The sequence below is a fragment of the Rattus norvegicus genome, chromosome 8 (assembly GCF_036323735.1).
Source record: "Rattus norvegicus strain BN/NHsdMcwi chromosome 8, GRCr8, whole genome shotgun sequence".
NCBI classification, from domain to species: Eukaryota; Metazoa; Chordata; class Mammalia; order Rodentia; family Muridae; genus Rattus; species Rattus norvegicus.
This window is the reverse complement of record NC_086026.1, coordinates 19844218-19863068: the sequence shown is the minus strand read 5'-3', so window position 1 is coordinate 19863068 and position 18851 is coordinate 19844218. Positions and strand designations below refer to the sequence as shown.

The 18851-nt window shown below is 47.0% G+C and overlaps 1 protein-coding gene and 1 pseudogene across 2 annotated transcripts in view; one reads left to right on the top strand and one right to left on the bottom strand.

The window, feature by feature from the left end:
• Nucleotides 1-1741: 1741 nt before the first annotated feature.
• Piwil4 (piwi-like RNA-mediated gene silencing 4) overlaps nt 1742-18851 on the top strand; it is a 43343-nt gene continuing 26233 nt past the window's right edge. The window contains exons 1-7 of one of the 2 annotated variants that reach the window (XM_008765980.4): nt 1742-1935; nt 2869-2932; nt 5625-5756; nt 8448-8662; nt 13017-13138; nt 14849-14929; nt 18425-18622. In XM_008765980.4, the coding sequence (XP_008764202.1) occupies nt 1849-1935; nt 2869-2932; nt 5625-5756; nt 8448-8662; nt 13017-13138; nt 14849-14929; nt 18425-18622 (899 nt within the window). In that variant the 5' untranslated portion in view covers nt 1742-1848. Of the gene's footprint in view, nt 1952-2868; nt 2933-5624; nt 5757-8447; nt 8663-13016; nt 13139-14848; nt 14930-18424; nt 18623-18851 lie in introns of both variants that reach the window. The other variant, NM_001271133.1, reaches the window with a different exon arrangement.
• Scnm1-ps1 (sodium channel modifier 1, pseudogene 1) lies at nt 5833-6473 on the bottom strand (annotated as a pseudogene).

Sequence of the window (18851 nt, the reverse complement as noted above, 5' to 3'; positions counted from 1 at the left end):
GTGTACTAAGGGAGTTCTTGTTTGTCGCATTTATGCTTTGAACTACAGATCACTTGACTTTACTGTCCCAGCTTGTGAATATTTTAAGAAATAGAAGAATTAATTTTGGCTGCTTGTTGCTTTTAACCCCCACTGTCCACATCCTTTCTCTTTGTTGTTTAGACACCTGGCGATGCTTTCCTGTTGCTGGAAGGAAATGGTTTAGGTTGCCCTTCTCCCTGATGAACTGGCTGGCACACCAGCAGCTTCGCTGGATGCTATTCCAGATGCAGTGCTCTCTGACACTGTTCCTGGGGGGACATGAACAAACATCTACTCACTCCTCATGCAAAAGCAACACCGGACCTTGGTGAACCAATGAGTTTTATTGGGGTTACTTACAGGAGTGGAAGTAACTCAAAGACATCTGCATTGCCAAAGCCCACTGCAGCATGGGTGGGCTTGCTTATGGGGTCTTTGATGCAGACTGGAAACATGGAGCACACTGCACAGCTTGAGGCAGCTCAACAAGTTGGGGCCCTTCGGTTGCTCTGAACCCCTTCTAAGGAGTTCATCTCTGACAGTGTCTCTCAGATCTCTTTTACAGCTTCTATATGGTTGAGAATGGAGAGGCCTAATGTATCTGCTCAGTTTTAGGGACTTGGTGAACCTTCTGAGTTGTTTAGTTCCTGAGCCTAAGGGTTTGTCTACAGGTTGGAACGTGTTACCTCTCCTGATACTTCACACCCTTTCCGCTACCCTGTGCTGTTATCCAAATGCTGTTGATTGAGTGTTTGGAGCACACAAGGTTTCATCTCAGAGAAAACTGCTCCAGAGCAACCAGCTCATTTAGGAAGCCCACAGCAGACCTCTGGACACAGTACCCGTAGGCCTCTGGTACAATATACTGACTTCACTGGCAGACAGATCATGCGATGATTTGTGGTGACTTGTCTGTAGTGACACAAGGGCTTCGTCTCCAGTGTAGTCACCCTTGACACTCTCCCTCACTCCCCTGGCTGTGGCTCTATTTAGAGTTTTCAAGGCTGCACACCCTTTGCCTGAATTACACTTTTAAAAGACATTTTTCTGTGTGGGTCTGTACTGCACCAGGAGCACACAGGAGCCCAAGGAGGCTAGACAAGGGTGTCGGGTCCTCTGAGGCTGGAGGTCCAGTAGTTATGAGTCACTCTGTGGGTGCTGGGAGCTAAACCCTGGTCCTCTGAAAAAGCAACAAGAATACACTTATCCACCAAGCCCCCAACCTAATTTCTTTAAGATTCATGCATTCATCTTGGTGTCATTCCAAAATTTGTCTACAAACTTCCCATGCTTTTCCAGCTCTCACGCCCTCTCAGGTACACCCTAACAACACTCAGGCGAGCACCCCTTACGACCTTCCCACAAGCTTCCCCTCACACCGCCAGAGTGGGATGTGATGTAACTGTATGTACGTTTATGATTGGGTAATTTCTAAAAATCAGGAGCAGGGGGATAAGGACGGTAAGCCGGGTACTTATACCAAAGGAGGGGCATAGAGGAAGAGAAAAAAAGGTGTGGGGGAGAGTGAGACAGAAAGAATAGAAAAGAAAGACAGTGAGAGAGGGGGGGAGGGAGGGGGAGGAAAGAGGGAGGGAGGGAAAGAGATCTCCCTCCCCCTGCAATGCTACTGGGTGCCCACCCCCGCCTTGCCCGCCCCTCGTGCTCCTGCGCATTCCGAGGGTCTACAGTGCCCTGCCGCCCACGCTCGGGTTGCTGTTTCAACCATACTCCCAATCTCCGAGTCACAGCCTCACCCTCTCCCTGCGGAAGAGGAAATCCTCCTGTAGAGGTCCTGCAGCCTTGGAAAGCCGCTGGGAAACCAGGAACATGAGTGGACGGGCCCGTGTGAGGGCGCGAGGCATCACCACTGGCCACAGTGCCAGGGAAGTGGAGCGGGCCCCAAGAGACCTCATGGTGAGTGCTTCTGTCTGTCCTTTCCATGGCCTAGGCTATCAGGGCAGTGTTTTCCTCTACATGCCTCTCTTAACTTCTCCGAGGGCTTCCCATCTTTTTCTTTCAAGTTGATATTGTTGTTGAGACCCGGAAGTGCAAAAGGCATCATGGCTAGGAGATGTATGCCTTCTACTTTCTTAGCTTTAATTCAGTCAGTTGTAAATTGTTTGGGAAAGAATGAGAAAAAGAAAGAATAAGTGGAAGACTGACAGACAGTACCCTGAAGTACCCTTACTTGCTTTGGTGTGATACAGTTGGGTTCTGGTAAATGGTATCAGAAATGATCTCAAATTCAGATGTGGCTTAGATTCAGCTGCTGTTGGTTACCCAGACACTTGGAGTGCGTCTGTTTGCTGGGAGGCCAGAACAGAAGCCATACTGAAGAACAACGGCACATCCACGGTTTGGAGAGCCTTTGAGACTCAGGCCACACGAGTGGCTTGTGATCATTTTGCCTTTGTTATCAAGTAGTGGCGCTCTCCTGACTTTGCTCTTTTTAAAAAATTTTTAAACAGCCCAAGATGTGATGATTTCTTGGGCAAAGAGAAGCTTCGGCAGAGGAAATATTAATGGCTTCTGTTCTGTGAGCTGGTTTTAGTTCAGTTCATTTACAGGGATCACCTCTATGCTCAGGGACCCACTATTTGGGTCACTGTCAGATGTTAGCACAACTCAGCTAAATGCACTTGGCAAGGGGCACCCCAGCTCCTCCTTAGCCTTCTGTGGAGAGTGGCCACCCTCCCTCTTGCCCCTCAAGGGTGTCTGCTGCTAATGTTTTCTACTCTTGGACCATGGTAATCTACCATATGAGACATGATACTGCTCTTGCCTTTTGATAACGTCACGGGCTGTGAGTTTATTTAAATCCTAGCAAACTTTCTGCATACTTTGTAGGTCACATCTGTCAGTCCCGGGGACAACGAGGCCAGCAGTAGGACAAGCGTCATTTCACAGCCACGTACGTACCTCTGGGTCTGCCTTCCTGACATCCCTCATCTCCCTGACCTCCTTCAGCCTGAGTAGAGGAGGACCCATCAGGCCCCGAGACACCAGACCTCACCGCTTGCTCTACTCCCTTTCCCTGAGGGATCCTCCTCACATGATCGCTGTGGATTCACAGGGCATCCTGGTGGTGCTCCAGACACAGGGATTCGGATGGGGAAGCCAGTCTGATTCTTTCTGCTCAGCGAATAATTTTGAAACCCCGCCAACCTTGAGAGAGAGTGTCAGAGCCCGGCTAACCTCATACTTAACTCTATCCCTGAGGAATGACCTTGAACTTCTGATTCCCATGCCTCTGCCCTCCCCAGCCCTTCAATACCAGGATTGCAGGTGCACACCACCACCCCCATTTTATATGGTTCTGAGGATTGGATTCAGGGTCTCACGCATGCTAGACAAGCACTTTGCTGACTAAAGAACACATTCCAAAAATACAGAGCACAAACACCAAACACCCATCTTACAGGATGGGAGGAGCCAGGTACGCACCTCTGCGTTCCTTTTCCCTTCCACTGGGCGATAGATAGCATCAGTCCTCCCTGCAAAGCCAAGCTCAGTCTCAGGGATCTGGCCCACTCTAGGCCGAACAGCTTGGGTGGCCTTGCCAGGTGTACTGGGTTCTGCTTGAGCTGCTGTGAGGAAGTAGCATAGACTGAGGGGCTCGAATAAGACACATCTGTTCCCCCCAATTCCAGAGGGTCGAAGTGAATCTGAGAACACAGTTCATTTCATATCCCTGGATGAAACCTGTCTACCATGCTCTGTATTCTGACCATGGAGCAAAGTCGTTGATTTCTAGTCAGTGGGTGAGCTGAAAGCGCTGAGGTGCCCAGAGTTTATCTCTGGTGTGGTCATCTGTCCTGGGTGAGCTGAACTACAATGTACTGCGTGTCACAGAAGCCTGCTGTGAGAGGCAGCATGCCGGCCTGTCTGCCATTGCTACTCAGACATTGCCATCCATGAGTGAGTGTAAAACTCAGGATGAAGACAGTCCATTCTTTGGAGACAGACTGGTCTATTTTGTTGTTGGTGTTGTTGATGATCTCCGTAAATTATGGTACTATACATATAATCTGAATGTTTCCCTTTTAACCCTTAAGTGTAGAGCCCTGTTTTGTTTCTTTTTGTTTTTATAGTATGTATTTTGTTGTATTGTATGTATTGTTGTATGTATTTATTTAATGTATGTGGGTACACTGTTGCTCTCTTCAGACACACTAGAAAAGGGCATCAGATCCCATTACAGATGGTTGTGAGCCACCATGTTGTTGCTGGGAATTGAACTCAGGACCTCTGGAAGAGCAGCCAGTGCTCCTAACCCCTGAGCCATCTCTCCCTAGTCCTGGGGTTTTAAGCTTACTCTCACTGTACAGTATTTGCTGGCATCCGTCTCTGAAACTCTTGTTAGTTGTTAAAAATAACTCCACTTTCCATCCTCCCAGTTTCTGAGAACCACAATTCTATGGTAGTTTGAACTTTTTGCTTTTGTTTTGTTTTGTTTTGTTTTGTTTGTTTGTTTGTTTGTTTTAAACACAGAGTTTCTCTGTGTATCCCCTGACTTATCCTGGAACTCTCTCTGTAGTCCACTCTGGCCTTGAACTCAGAGATCCCCTGTCTCTGCCTCTAAGTGCTGGGACTATAGGCATGTGCCACCACCACCCATCCTAGTCTGAACTTTTTAAAAATTAAGATTTGATTTTATGTATATTGAGTGTGTGTGTGAGGCCAGAAGATCTGGGTCCCCCTGAAGTGGTTGTGAACCACATGATGTGGGAATCAGACCGGTCCCCTCCACCAGCATCAAGTGCTAACCACTGAGCTGTTTCCCTGGCGCTGGTAGTTTGACGTTCTTAAACTGTCTAAAAATCACTTAATATCTAGAGCAGTGAGAGATATGGATGGTCAGTTAAAATCAATCTCTTAAGAATTAGAGCATTTTAAAAACTGTTTTGTTTGTTCTTAAGTCTTCCTGAGAGACTCCACTTCCATGGAGTAAGGACTGGAAAGTAGTTTAGAACAGGAAGAAGGGGTATTTGGGTACAGCACATATAGTGACTACATTACAAGACAGATGAACCCAGAGGGTCAGCGCATTGTTTTGCCCTAAAATCCTGGATTTTGAGGCACTAAAGTTACTGTTCCAGTGCTGAAGGCATTTCAAAGCTGTGCTCATCTAAGCAGATTTCTTTCAGGTTTTTGTGACCTGAAGTAAATGGTAGACACCAAAGTGGACTCTTCTTAAAGAATAATCCAGCATAATTGTTGCTGTCCAGGCCTGGATAGTTTCTCTTTGCCCTGGGAAACATGAGAGACTCAGTCACTCTGTGCAGAAGACGGTGTGGATTTCCCTGGCTTGGAACGCGTCAGAGTGCAGCCACCCTAGAGCTGAGGGAGAGGGAGGGATGGTTACATTTAACAGGTGGCACTGGGGCCTATGGAGGGAGCCGCAGCATTGTAAAAGCTGACACCAAGTCTTATTTCTAACTGAACGTTCCCAGCGTTTTCTGTAGTTTTCAGTGTTGGTACCGTCAGGAATATGTTGGCAGCTCAGACACATCTTACTGAAAACCCAGAGCTCTGACACTCAGTGTGGTTTTGATGGGGAGGCTGCATGCAGTCCAACATGCCATGTTATCTTCTTGTTTCAGATGAGCTTGGCGTCTCTTCTGGTGATGGTAGACGTACTCTCGTGGAAAAAAGAGGCAATGGCAGACAGGACTTCGTCGATTTGGGTGTCTGTACCAGGGAGAAGTTGACTCACGTAAAAGATTCTAAAACAGGTAGCCAGTCCAATCCTTGTTACTTTTTCCCCAGTGTGCTCCCAGGACCCACTGTAGAACAAATGGGGGAAAGGGGTTAATTGTCCACGGGAAGATCAGGGGGTTCTTCCTCATCAGAGTTAAACTCAACGTTTCAATTCTTTATCCATTGACATCGTCCATCTGGGACCCACCCAGAGCTTCAGAGGGCAAGGTGATGAATGGTTCAGGGCTCGCCATTTTGTGAGGCTCGTGGGTGCAGAGGCCAGGAGAGCTGCTGACCCTTTGGCATCTGATCTCTCCCTGGGCTCAGCTTCCCTACTGATCTTTGCACCCTGGAGTTCGACCTCTGGAGGTAGCAAAGGAGAGAGAGCTGGGGACAGAGGGAGCAGGGGCTTCTGGTCTGTGCTTCCTCAAGCAGCAACTGTTATAGTGGGGAGCTCTGTGAAGAGCATTCTGGGTAATTATTCGAGCCTCAGCTTTGCTTTCTGTCTTCAGTTTATTCTACTGTCTTGGATTGTGCTCTGTTCCCTGGCCTGACTGACTTTTGCCATAGAAAGGCTTCAGACTGGACAGGTGCTTCTTGCCTGCACGGAGGGCTATCAGCATGGCCAGCGGGTCCAGTGCTGGTCGGTGGGGCGGATGGGATTAGCCAGAAAATCCCGACTCCTCCTTTTTGAGCACATTGAGCTGACTCCAGTCATCCCCTTCCCTCTTCCCTTTCCTCTTGAAAGACATCACAACTGTGAGAAAATGATAAATTCTCCTACACCTATTTCACTGCTCCTTTAGGCCACCGTAGGAAGAGTGCGCCTTCTCTCTCCTTGTTACTTTTCAAAGGCCACCAAAGTCTTGCTATGAAACTGAAATTTCTAATTCTGAAATAGGTAAGTTTGTGAAGCATCCTGATGGACACGGAACAACTGCTGTGTTGAAAGCATTCTAAGTGTGTCAGCTTTGTTGTCAGGAGCACAAAACTGTTTTCCTCAAAACCACACCTTACTTAGAAAAGATAACTCTCTCCTCACTTTCGGACAGAGTGTCTTTCCCAATCCTTATCCTATATGGGGAATCTGCCTGTGGGGATTTTAGCTGTAGACAGGAGTCACAGCCAATGGGAACACTTCTTCATCCAGACTCTAGGCTCCCTGTGGAATTGTACACATAGTTGTGGGCAGATGTGGCTCCTTGGAAGTAGGGTCTATGGTTTTCTTCAGATTTGCAGGAGGCTTTGTGGCTCTCTCCTCGCTGATGGGAAATGTCTGTTTCTTTGGTTTGGTTTTTATTTTTTTTAAAACAGAAAAGGTAGAAATAGATGGTATTACTTAGCAAACATATGCACAACGGAAGCCACGGCTTCCCACACAGGCAACCCTTACTGCATTCAGGTGCTCTGGGTCTATTCTCCTGTTCTGGGTGGTTCGTGAAACACTTGGACTGCGGAGATGGCTGGGTGGTTAGGAGCACACACTACACTATGGGAAGATTGTAGTTCAGATCCTAATACAGCTGTAGCTCCAGGTCCTAGGGGTTACACACCCTTCTCGTCTCCATAGGAACCCGCTCACACGTGTATGTGGGCGCTTCCACAAGTGGCAATAAATACATCTTTTTATCCCCTCCACAATAAAGCCCACTGATTTACATACCTTCCAAACCCCAGTATTGATGGGGCTTGCTGCAGTTGGAAAACACTGTCACAGATGATCTCCAAGGCCCTCCTAGTTCTGGTAGTCTAGACCGGCATCTCTCAGTCTATGCAACAACCAGCAGAAATGTGTTGCCATTCACTCAATCTGGGAGAACAAAATTTTTCTTAAGCAAAAAAAAAAAAAAAATTGACATGATTATCTCTTGCCTCTGCCAGACCCCTATATCATGGGCCAAGGCTGAGGGAAGAGTTGTACATACCATTCATTTCTCTCTACCTTAGGGGCTTGCAATTCCAGTTCCTCCATTAAAACAAGCAAACAAGCAAACAAAAACCAAGGTAGTGCAGGTATGGTGGAAAGATACAAACTGAGAAGTCATTTGTATCCTCCTGGCATCTGTCCCGGGGAGGAGCTTGTGACATCCTCCATACAGCCAGCTCTGCTCAGGCGGGCTCTGGCTCTGTCCTGCAGACTTTTATGCTGTGAACAAAAATGTGCATAGGGGAGGGAATTCCAGGAAGCACGGATGGTCGCATGTGCCTGTAGCAGTAGAGGCCTGAGTCATGCTCTTCTGAACAAGAGTTCCGTTTCTTCTCAGAGCCTCTCTCTACCTTTGTGGGGGGCCCACACAGTGGTCTAACCTCTCGTGGGAGTTTGTCAAAATTTTCCAAATCCTGGCAAAGTTCTGATTTGCTGGAGCTCCCAGAGCTCGGGAGCTGTGCCACTCATGGTGAGAGTGGGGTAGGTTTCCATCGTTCTGTGTGTGTGATCTCAGCGTGGCGTCCTAAACCATTAGACTGACCGGTGGAAGGCACAGAATCACATCCAGGGGGACAGAGGTTGGAAATTCACACCATTCCTGATTTTGGATGCCTGCAGTGCACAGGAGCTCACCGTAACTCCCAGTGGTGTTGCAAGGTTAAAGTACACGTATTTATCCCACACCACAGATCAGAAGGCCTTGCTTTATAACAGCCACTATCCACGTAAAAACTTAAAAATATGATTAGCATTAACATGGTGAGCCCTTCCGGTGAAAGACATCTTTTCTCTTCCCCAGGTTCTAGCGGAATACCTGTGCAGCTGGCTACAAATCTCTTCCATTTAGATTTGCCCCAGGATTGGCAGCTATACCAGTACCATGTCACATACAGCCCGGATTTAGCCTCTAGGAGGCTGAGGACTGCTCTGCTGTATAACCACAGCATACTCTCCGACAAGGCAAAGGCATTCGACGGCACCAGCCTTTTCCTCTCAGAAAAGCTGGACCACAAAGTACGTATGGTCCGTGTTTCATAGTGCGTGCACAAGTGCACATGTGTGTGTGTGTGTGTGTGTGTGTGTGTGTGTGTGTATGAGAGAGAGGGGGGGGAGAGAGAGATACTGTTAATATGTTTATTACATATCTGCAAAGAAGAGCATTGATTTTCTTGACAATTTGAGGGAGTGTTTCCCTCGAGGTTTACTCTTTCCTGCATACTTGCTTGAGAGCTAAAAGATTTCCTAAGATGTCCTCAGCCATTGGTGTTGTAGATGAAACTGATGCTCCAGCAGGCTAATCCTTCAAGAGCTGCAGATTCTTAAGACTGATGTCCTTAGAAACCTCCAAGCAGGTGAGAGCTCCAGAACCACTATTTCCGTGACTCTAGAGCTATGCACATATTGACGCACTGCTTGTGCCCCTCTGCAGGCTGCCTGTGTGGCCGGATAAGCACATTAGCTTCTGAATGTAGGACCGTCCTTTCTTTCAACATATCCCCAGTCATAGGAAAGAGGAGTCACTGACGTCAGCTCTGTGAGTGTTTGCAAAATAAGACCGTTGAAGTAGTTAAATGTCTAATCTTCCCTTACCCTCCCCTTTTCAGATTTTCAACATGATCAGTTCCCAGATAGATTATCATTGTGCATGGTTCTCTCAATGTTGTTTTAAAATAAGATTGGAGCTACGAAGAGAAAAAGAACCAGGTTTTAAAGTTAGTAGAACACAGAATTAGATCTCTGATGCGTAGTCAGAATGCGTAGTCAACAAGGCCAGCATTTTCAACACTCCGGAGCCAATAGCATCGGTTAAGTTGTTAGATGAAGGCCTTGAAATGTGTGGCACCAAATGGTCACATGTGGTGGGTGGCTCAGGGCATCGGAATCTGTGCACTTAGAAACGTTTCCATTGCCCTTCAAGTCCTTTGTCCAGCATCACAGGGGCAGTACGGGGCACATCTTCTTCTTATGTCATGTATTTCCATGTCATCGAGATTAAGGTCGTCTTGTTCTTAGATCCCTTTCATAGCAGTAGTTGAGAGGCTTCGGTGGTGTGGGAGGTCACGCGTGTATCAATGGAATGGTTCAGTTTACCTCAGTTGTTCCTAGCCACACTAGAGAAATTCTCATCTGTACATACCAGGAACATGTTAGCACTGCCCACCTCAGTTCAGAAGTAGCGTGTTGTATGTATCAAACATTTCCAAGCTGGGGACAGAGTCCAGTGAGGAGGCAGGTGACAAGGCTGTGAGACAGAGCATGTGGCTTGTCAGGGATGTGGACCTCATTTCCAGACTGAGTGACACTGGGTGCAGACAGAGGATTGTGTCCTATGATGTCCTGACACTGCTACCATAAGCATCCTAAGGGCAACATTGCCCTGCTCCCCTTTTATTGGGCTCGGGCATAATCCTGCACTCCTGCCGGTCTCCACGTTTCTAGTGCATGCCACCGTTGAAGAGTCTCTTTGCATTACATTGCCCTCCTGTCCCTACTTCTGTAAGCTGCCTTCCAGCTGCCTCCTGGCCTTCCAGTATTTTCCACAGTCCATCTGTCTGCTGGGAGGTGCTGTCATTAACGTCTAGCCTTTGTACACATATAAGGAGCTGACTGTATTCTTAGTGGGGTGTTAGCACCAAGGAGGAAGGAAAGATAGATACAACAGGGTGCTTTTCTTTAAAGTGATTCCAGCTTAACATCAGAGTTAGAGTTGAACACAGTATGAGGTAGAGTGACATAAGCCCTTAGTAATAATTAGTGTTGAATCAGTATTCCTATTATACTGCATTTATTGAATAAGTGTAGAGGTTTATGCCTGGCAGGTCTTCAGATCAGTGTCACAAAACTATCCTAATGTGGCTGTTACATATGACTACATTTGTTCACCCTGAGCCCTGCCAACCTCTTCAATGATAACACATGTTTTAGCCCTATTGTCACTCGGAATGCTCGAGGGTCTTACTCCAAAGTCAGATCTCAGAGCACAGTGAGAAGCCGGAGCATTCCAAGGAGGACACTTGGTGAGAGTGGGGATTAGTGTCTTAGGGTCAGAGAGATGCACAGTGGGGCAGGGCCCTGGCCGAGTGACAAGTGAGGGGCATATTCGAGCAATGTTTGGTCATAGAGGTTCAATTAGCAGGGGGTAAAAGTGGCCTGGAGGTGGGAGAACTTTAAATGGCCTTTGAACACTGAAGGTAGGAAGAAGAATCTGTCTCTTTTTGGAGCAGTGAAACACCACAGGGGACTCTCCGGGTCACATCCTGAAAGTGGTGGGAAGATTAATGGAGTACCCTGGGCAACGTGTCAAAAGAACTTGAATAAAAATCTGAAGGGTTGTTCTCTGTTTGACCTTTGTGGGCGAGCTGGATTTGCTGCCATGTGAGAGATGGTGAGGAAGCTTCAAGTGTTGAAGCGGCTTCCTCCCGGTCACACAGTAGACACTAAGAGGCAGCTGCGAGAGTCTCTCCAAGCATGGAGAGACTGAAGAGCTGAAATCACTCAGAGACATTGCTGTGTTGGTGCATAGAGACATGGGGTTTGCTCAGGTGGCAGGGGACGGGATGTGCACATACATGGAGGTTAGCAGCCTGGGAACTGGAGGGGCTGGTGCAGGAACAGATGGCGCAAGTACAGGAGCAGTTGGTGTTTGCTGAGGGGGGAGGGAGGGGGTGAAATGTTTGATGTTGGGAAGCTGTTGAGAAATACAGTTTCCAAGACTGCCTGTTGCCAGCTCCCTTCAGTTCTTCACCTCACAGCCATTGTTGTCCACATCCTTTGTCTGCAGTCCCTGTGGGACTGGGAGCAGGATGTCCCTCCTGCTTCTGCGTATAGAGGGCTTATCTTGACCTTGGTGAGGTCTCTGTAGCTGTTGCCATTTCTGTGTGAGTCATCTGAGGCCAGGAATCTCCTTAATGCAGTATCCCATGCCATGCGGAGGGATGGGTTTCTCTTAGCGTCTGTGCAGTCCAGTTCCTGATATAAAACGGACACTGTTAACTAGAAGAACGGACACAGATGCTTGGTAACAAGCTGACTCCTCTTCGTTACTTTTTGAGAAACCCCTGGTCATTGACTGATACTTATTGACTTGAGTTACGAATATTTAAAAAATCTGTACTGGGCCTTGCCTGGTTTAGAGGGTGTTTTGTTTCTGTCTAAAGATTTTTTATTATATATGGTGTGTATTTGTGTGTGTGTGTGTGTCTCTGTGTGTCTGTGTGTGTGTCTCTGTGTGTGTCTGTGTGTGTGTGTCTGTGAGTGTGTCTGTGTGTGTGTCTGTATGTGTGTCTGTGTGTGTGTCTGTGTGTGTGTCTGTGTGTGTGTGTCTGTGTGTGTGTGTCTCTCTGTGTGTGTCTGTGTGTGTGTCTCTGTGTGTGTGTCTGTGTGTGTGTCTCTGTGTGTGTGTCTCTGTGTGTGTGTGTCTGTGTGTGTGTCTCTCTGTGTGTGTGTCTCTCTGTGTGTCTGTGTCTCTGTGTGTGTATGTCTCTGTGTATGTGTGTGTGTCTGTGTGTGTGTGTCTGTGTGTGTGTGTCTCTGTGTGTGTCTGTGTGTGTCTGTGTGTGTGTGTCTCTGTGTGTGTATGTGTATGTCTGTGTGTGTCTGTGTGTGTGTGTCTGTGTGTGTGTGTCTGTGTGTGTGTGTCTGTGTGTGTGTCTGTGTGTGTGTGTCTCTGTGTGTGTGTGTATGTCTGTGTGTGTGTGTGTGTGTGTGTGTGTGTGTGTGTGTGTGTGTGTCCGTGAGTGTCTGTGTCTAGAAGAGGGCACCAGATCTGGAGCTGGAGTTACAGGCAGTTATGGACAGCCCAGTGTGCTAAGAACCAAACTCCTCTGCAGAAACAAAATGACTTCAAGCCATCTCTCCAGCCTTTGGTGGCTTAGAGTTTTCTTTAGTTGATGACCCAAATAGAGCCTATAAAAGCTTCCTTCCAGACAAGTTGAAGACTTTTGCCAGCCCTTTATAAGCTCTGAGTAAAAGAATGAAATTTCCCATCGTAGCCCCCACATTCTCTCTTCCCCTTGTCTTCCTCTTCCTCCTGCCTAACCCTTTTCCCTAGAGGACTTCCTGTCCCCAGCTTTTCTGCTTTTGGAGGAATTTCTCAGGAATTCCTGACCTCGAAGGGGACCAGACCGTCTGCTTCCTCCTCCTAACACAATGTGTGCCCTGCTCTTCTGTACGTGCAGACATGGGACTTTCTTGTGGGGAAGTCTTTAGCTGGCTTTTAACGTAATTTGGTCCCCAGATGTGGATTGGACTGTTACACACGCTAACAACCTGCAGCTCCAGTGTTGTTAACACGCATGTGGTTGCTCTATAGTGTTTGTGTTCCACACACGTGAGGACAAGCCGCGCCTCTTCCCTCCCTCTTTCCCAGGTCACAGAACTGACAAGTGAAACCCAAAGAGGGGAGACTGTGAAGATAACTCTCACCCTGACCAGTGAGCTGTTCCCAAACTCCCCGATGTGCATTCAGTTTTTCAATGTCATCTTCAGAAAGTAAGTAGCTCGACCTTTCTTTTTTTTTTTTTTTTTTTTTTTTTTTTTTTTTTTTATTGTCTTTTTTTTTTTTTTTTTTTTGGTTCTTTTTTTTCGGAGCTGGGGACCGAACCCAGTTAGCACGATCAGTCACTGTGCTGGATGGATGTCGGGCCAGCAGTAAGATGGGACACAATCTATCTCAGCTGCTCTGGCCCAAATCCTCCATATCTAGCCTTACCCCCAAGCTAGACCACAATGCTTTTCGTCTTTCCCTCATTTTCTGTGCCCTGCCCCGCTGTGACCCTAGACTCTGAGTAGGAACTAGCCATGCGATAGACTTGTTTCTCCACTAACTGGCTGGTTTGGGACACACAAGGCTGTCACTATGTTCTGCCCTGGCTACTTCTCTAGCCCCATATCTGGCTTCACCGCCTGAGTGGGGAAAGGGGAGTGGTTTCATGTAAGCTCTGATGTTCTTTAGATTGAGAGAGTCATGTGGTCCCCAACTACCTCCAGGATGGAGACATTTGACCACATTCAGACTCCCTGTCCCCTATCTACACTTAGTCAAAACAAATTTTCCATTGGCGGGGCCTGGAGGTGAGGAAACCCAACCAAGCAAGCCCTCTCCCCCAGCCCCACACCCATGACCAGTGATTGAGCTGAAAGGAAGGAAGTGCACAGGTGCCCCACAGTGATGTGTGTGTCAGGACCCTGCCTTCAGAGCCCTTGTCACAGAGATGCCAGCCACACTTCTGCTTTACAGCAGACTGAGGGGGAGGAAGTCAGGAAGTTTGGGGCTTTCCAGTATATCTGGGCACATAAATTAACTTCCTCCTTACACAGCGTGCTGTATCCTAATGTTGGTCAAATGCTCGACCCCTTGTGCCCTGCTGAGGGGCCACTCCAGCTGGCGTGTGGACGGTGCTTTCCAGCGTTTTACCACGTTGGAGCAGGCACTGTTAACACAAACCCTTACCTTACAGATGGGAGACTGGCTTCTGTGACAGCAGCAGTCAGATCACCAGGGTTGGCTACCCCTGGGTTCTGACTCATGCTGCTTACATTTCCTCCCACACTGGACACCCCCACCAGTCCCCAGAGATGACCAGGGTAGATAGTTGCTGAAGACAGGGTCACCATGATGTGGGCGCCCAGGGAACTTGAGTGGCTTATGAAAGATGGCCTCTTCCTCCTGAAATGGGGAAGGGTCAAAAGAGCCCCATGTGTGGCATACCTTACTGTTGTGACCTAGAATCACAGATACACAGAATTGACTGCATTGCTGTAGTTAAGTGTTTAGATATGTCAACACGTTATTTTGAAGTATGAAACTAAGAGTTTTTACAAATACACACTCATGTATGCTTGGTGTTTGCTCTGGCTGTGCATACTTGCCTTAGTGTGTGTGGAGGTCAGCCTCCTCTGTGGGCTCTCTTCTCCCTTGTACGAGATAAGTTCTTGTAATTGTAGCTGCTGTTTATGCCAGTCTCACTGGCCCATGGGCTTTAGAGGGTCCTCCTGGGTCCACCTCCCATCTCCTCATAGAAGGACAGGGATTATAGATCTACACCACGTTGACCAGCTTTACGTGGCTTCTGGAGATCCAGACTCAGACCTTCATGATCATGGGATGAGCGCTTCATTCACTGAACCATCTCCCCAGCCCCCAAAAGGTTGAATTACACTGTTGTGAGTGTTACAAAGATTGCAAAACTATACTTTCAGGATCTTTAAAAAGTTGAGCATGTACCAGATTGGACGGAACTACTATAAGCCTTCAGAGCCAGTGGAGATCCCCCAGTACAAGTAAGTTTGTTTATATTTCCTGTTCCTGTAATATCAGTGGCACTGTGCCTCGGTGCACGTCGGAGCGTCTGAAATATGGAATGCAATGGGTTTTTGTAATTTTCAGGTGTCCTTTTTTTTGTTTGTTTGTTTGTTTGCTTTGTTTTGTTTTGTTTTGGGGAATAGTGAACCCAATGTGAAGCTAGAAGTTTGTGTTCTTTGGTTAGTTCCTTAGGTCATAGCATTCTAGAAGGGACTCAGAATTCAGTTTTCTGTGGACACTCAGCTATAAAAGCAGAGTGTTTCATTCAGAAACACATCAGGTCCCATCCCCTTGCTGAAAAGGAGGTCAGCTCTGTCGTGGTGAGTTTGGGCTACTCTGCTTCAGCTCCCAGCGGATCCCATGCACACTGCCCAGGAGCTAGCTTTGCATCCTCAAGTGAAAGACACACACACACACATTAGCTTAGTATTAAATGCCTGGGCTACCTCAAAGGCTGGGCACCCCTAACCCCTCCCCTGCTACTTCAGGCCTAATCCAGGAGTGTCTCCTGCCACTACTGCGTCCCATCCTTCTTCCCCCAGTCATGGTGAATCTTCCCGTTCTCTGTATCCTCAACCCTGCACAAATCTAAGGGTCCTGCATCGTGCCCAACCACTGGCTGTTGGCATCTTTATTGATTGATCAAAAACCAATCGGGAGCAAGGACCTTCGGCATCGGACATGCAGATTCCCTAGAACAAGCACAGCTGGGGCATCTGACAGAGGTCCTGGTGAGCACCGTACAACAGCCACAGCTCCTACCAGAAGTACAGAGTCCAAAGTCTCAGGGCTCAGTTTGAGATTCTGATTCACCAGAATTTTATCCTAAGTCTACGTTTAAAGAAAACGCAGCTGAAAAAAAAAAGTCCAATGTTTTCATCCCATAACGGGAATAAATGACACCGAAGGAAAAACAAAAACAAAGCAAAACCAAGAAAACCTCACCGCAGGAGAACTAGAACAAAAGCTCGCCATGTTAGAGTCTCTCTAGGTTTTCTGGTAGTATACTTTTTTTTTTTCCAGTTACTACTGTACTTTATTGTGTTCAACCAAATCACCATGTTACAAAAATAGCAAGCTGCCATAATAAAAAATAAGGCTCCTCTATCCAGCACCAGATAGCATCATTTTACTTTCAAGCCTAGAAATTGCACACTTGCATATAAACCAACTGAAGATGAGGATTGAGAGTTCAACTTGGTGGATTTTTCCTTTGATGAATATGAAGTGTCCTTCCTTATCTTTTTTGATGACTTTTAATTGAAAATTGATTTTATTTGATATTAGAATGGCTACTCCACCTTGCTTCTTCTGACCATTTGCTTGGAAAGTTGTTTTCCAGCCTTTCACTCTGAGGTAGTGTCTGTCTTTGTCTCTGAGGTGTGTTTCCTGTAGGCAGCAGAATGCAGGGTCCTCGTTGCGTATCCAGTTTGTTAATCTATGTCTTTTTATTGGGGAGTTGAGGCCATTGATGTTGAGAGATATTAAGGAATAGTGATTATTGCTTCCTGTTATATTCATATTTGGATGTGAGGTTATGTTTGTGTGCTTTTCTTCTCTTTGTTTTGTTGCCAAGATGATTAGTTTCTTGCTTCTTCTAGGGTATAGCTTGCCTCCTTATGTTGGGCTTTACCATTTATTATCCTTTGTAGTGCTGGATTTGTAGAAAGATATTGTGTAAATTTGGTTTTGTCATGGAATATCTTGGTTTCTCCATCTATGTTAATTGAGAGTTTTGCAGGATACAGTAACCTGGGCTGGCATTTGTGTTCTCTTAGGGTCTGTATGACATCTGTCCAGGATCTTCTGGCCTTCATAGTTTCTGGCGAAAAGTCTGGTATGATTCTGATAGGTCTGCCTTTATATGTTACTTGACCTTTTTCCCTTACTGCTTTTAATATTCTTTCTTTATTTTGCGCGTTTGGTGTTTTGACTATTTTTTTTTCATTCTTTTTTTTTTCCCGGAGCTGGGAACCGAACCCAGGGCCTTGCGCTTGCTAGGCAAGTGCTCTACCACTGAGCCAAATCCCCAACCCCTGGTGTTTTGACTATTACGTGACGGGAGGTGTTTCATTTCTGGTCCAATCTATTTGGAGTTCTGTAGGCTTCTTGTATGCCTATGGGTATCTCTTTTTTTAGGTTAGGGAAGTTTTCTTCTATGATTTTGTTGAAGATATTTACTGGTCCTTTGAGCTGGGAGTCTTCACTCTCTTCTATACCTATTATCCTTAGGTTTGATCTTCTCATTGAGTTCTGGATTTCCTGTATGTTTTGGACCAGTAGCTTTTTCTGCTTTACATTATCTTTGACAGTTGAGTCAATGATTTCTATGGAATCTTCTGCTCCCGAGATTCTCTCTTCCATCTCTTGTAGTCTGTTGGTGAAGCTTGTATCTACAGCTCCTTGTCTTTTCTTTTGATTTTCTATGTCCAGGGTTGTTTCCATGTGTTCTTTCTTGATTGCTTCTATTTCCATTTTTAATTCCTTCAACTGTTTGATTGTGTTTTCCTGGAATTCTTTCAGGGATTTTTGTGTCTCCTCTCTATGGGTTTCTACTTGTTTATTTATGTTTTCCTGGAATTCTTTCAGGCATTTTTGCGATTCCTCTCTGTAGGCTTCTACTTGTTCTCTAAGGGAGTTCTCCATGTCTTTCTTGAAGTCCTCCAGCATCATGATCAAATACGATTTTGAAACTAGATCTTGCTTTTCTGGTGTGTTTGGATATTCCATGTTTATTTTGGTGGGAGAATTGGGCTCCGATGATGCCATGTAGTCTTGGTTTCTGTTGCTTGGGTTCCTGCGCTTGCCTCTCGCCATCAGATTATCTCTAGTGTTACTTTGTTCTGCTATTTCTGACCGTGGCTAGACTGTCCTATAAGCCTGTGTGTCAGGAGTGCTGTAGACCTGTTTTACTGTTTTCTTTCAGCCAGTTATGGGGACAGAGTGTTCTGCTTTCGGGCGTGTAGTTTTTCCTCTCTACAGGTCTTCAGCTGTTCCTGTGGGCCTGTGTCTTGAGTTCACCAGGCAGGTTTCTTGCAGGGGAAAAGTTGGTCCTACCTGTGGTTCCAAGGCTCAAGTTTGCTCGTGGGGTACTGCCTAAGTCCTCTCCGCGGCGGCAGCAACCGGGAAGATCTGCGCCGCTCTTTCCGGGAGCCTCCGTGCACCAGGGTTCCAGATGACGTTTGGTGTTTTCCTCTGGCGTCTGGACGTGCGCAGAGTGCAGTCTCTTCTGGCCTCCCAGGCGCGCCCGCCTCTCTGAAGGTTCAGCTCTCCCTTCCACGGGATTTGGGTGCAGAGAACTGTTTATCCGGTCTGTTTCCTTCAGGTTCCGGCGGTGTCTCAGGCGCAGGGGTCCTGCCGCTCCTGGGCCCTCCCCTGATCAGGCGGTGAGGTCTCTCTCCCACGGGGTTTTGGTAGTATACTTTTAATAATTAAAATACTCTTTTGCTGTTGTCCCTTACTTGTTTTTGAAGATTGTCCCTGTGGCCTGGGTTTGCCATTTCTGTGTCTCGCTTTGAAAGCAAACTCCTGTTCAATGCTGACGTAAACTATAAAGTCCTCCGCAATGAGACTGTTCTGGAATTCATGACTGATCTCTGCCTCAGAACCGACATGTCATGCTTCACTGAGACGTGCCACAAACAGCTAGTGGGGCTCATTGTCCTTACCAGGTAAGAGTTGGCCCCTGATGGTTTTCTAGGACAGACATTTAGGAGTGTTGGGATCCAGAGTGTTCCTACCACAGTGGCTAGAGTACTTGTGTGTGTGTGTGTGTGTGTGTGTGTGTGTGTGTGTGTGTGAGAGAGAGAGAGAGAGAGAGACAGAGACAGAGACAGAGAGACAGAGACAGAGAGACAGACTTGGCTCAACTGTAGAAGGCCTGCTTGTCCCCTCTAGTCA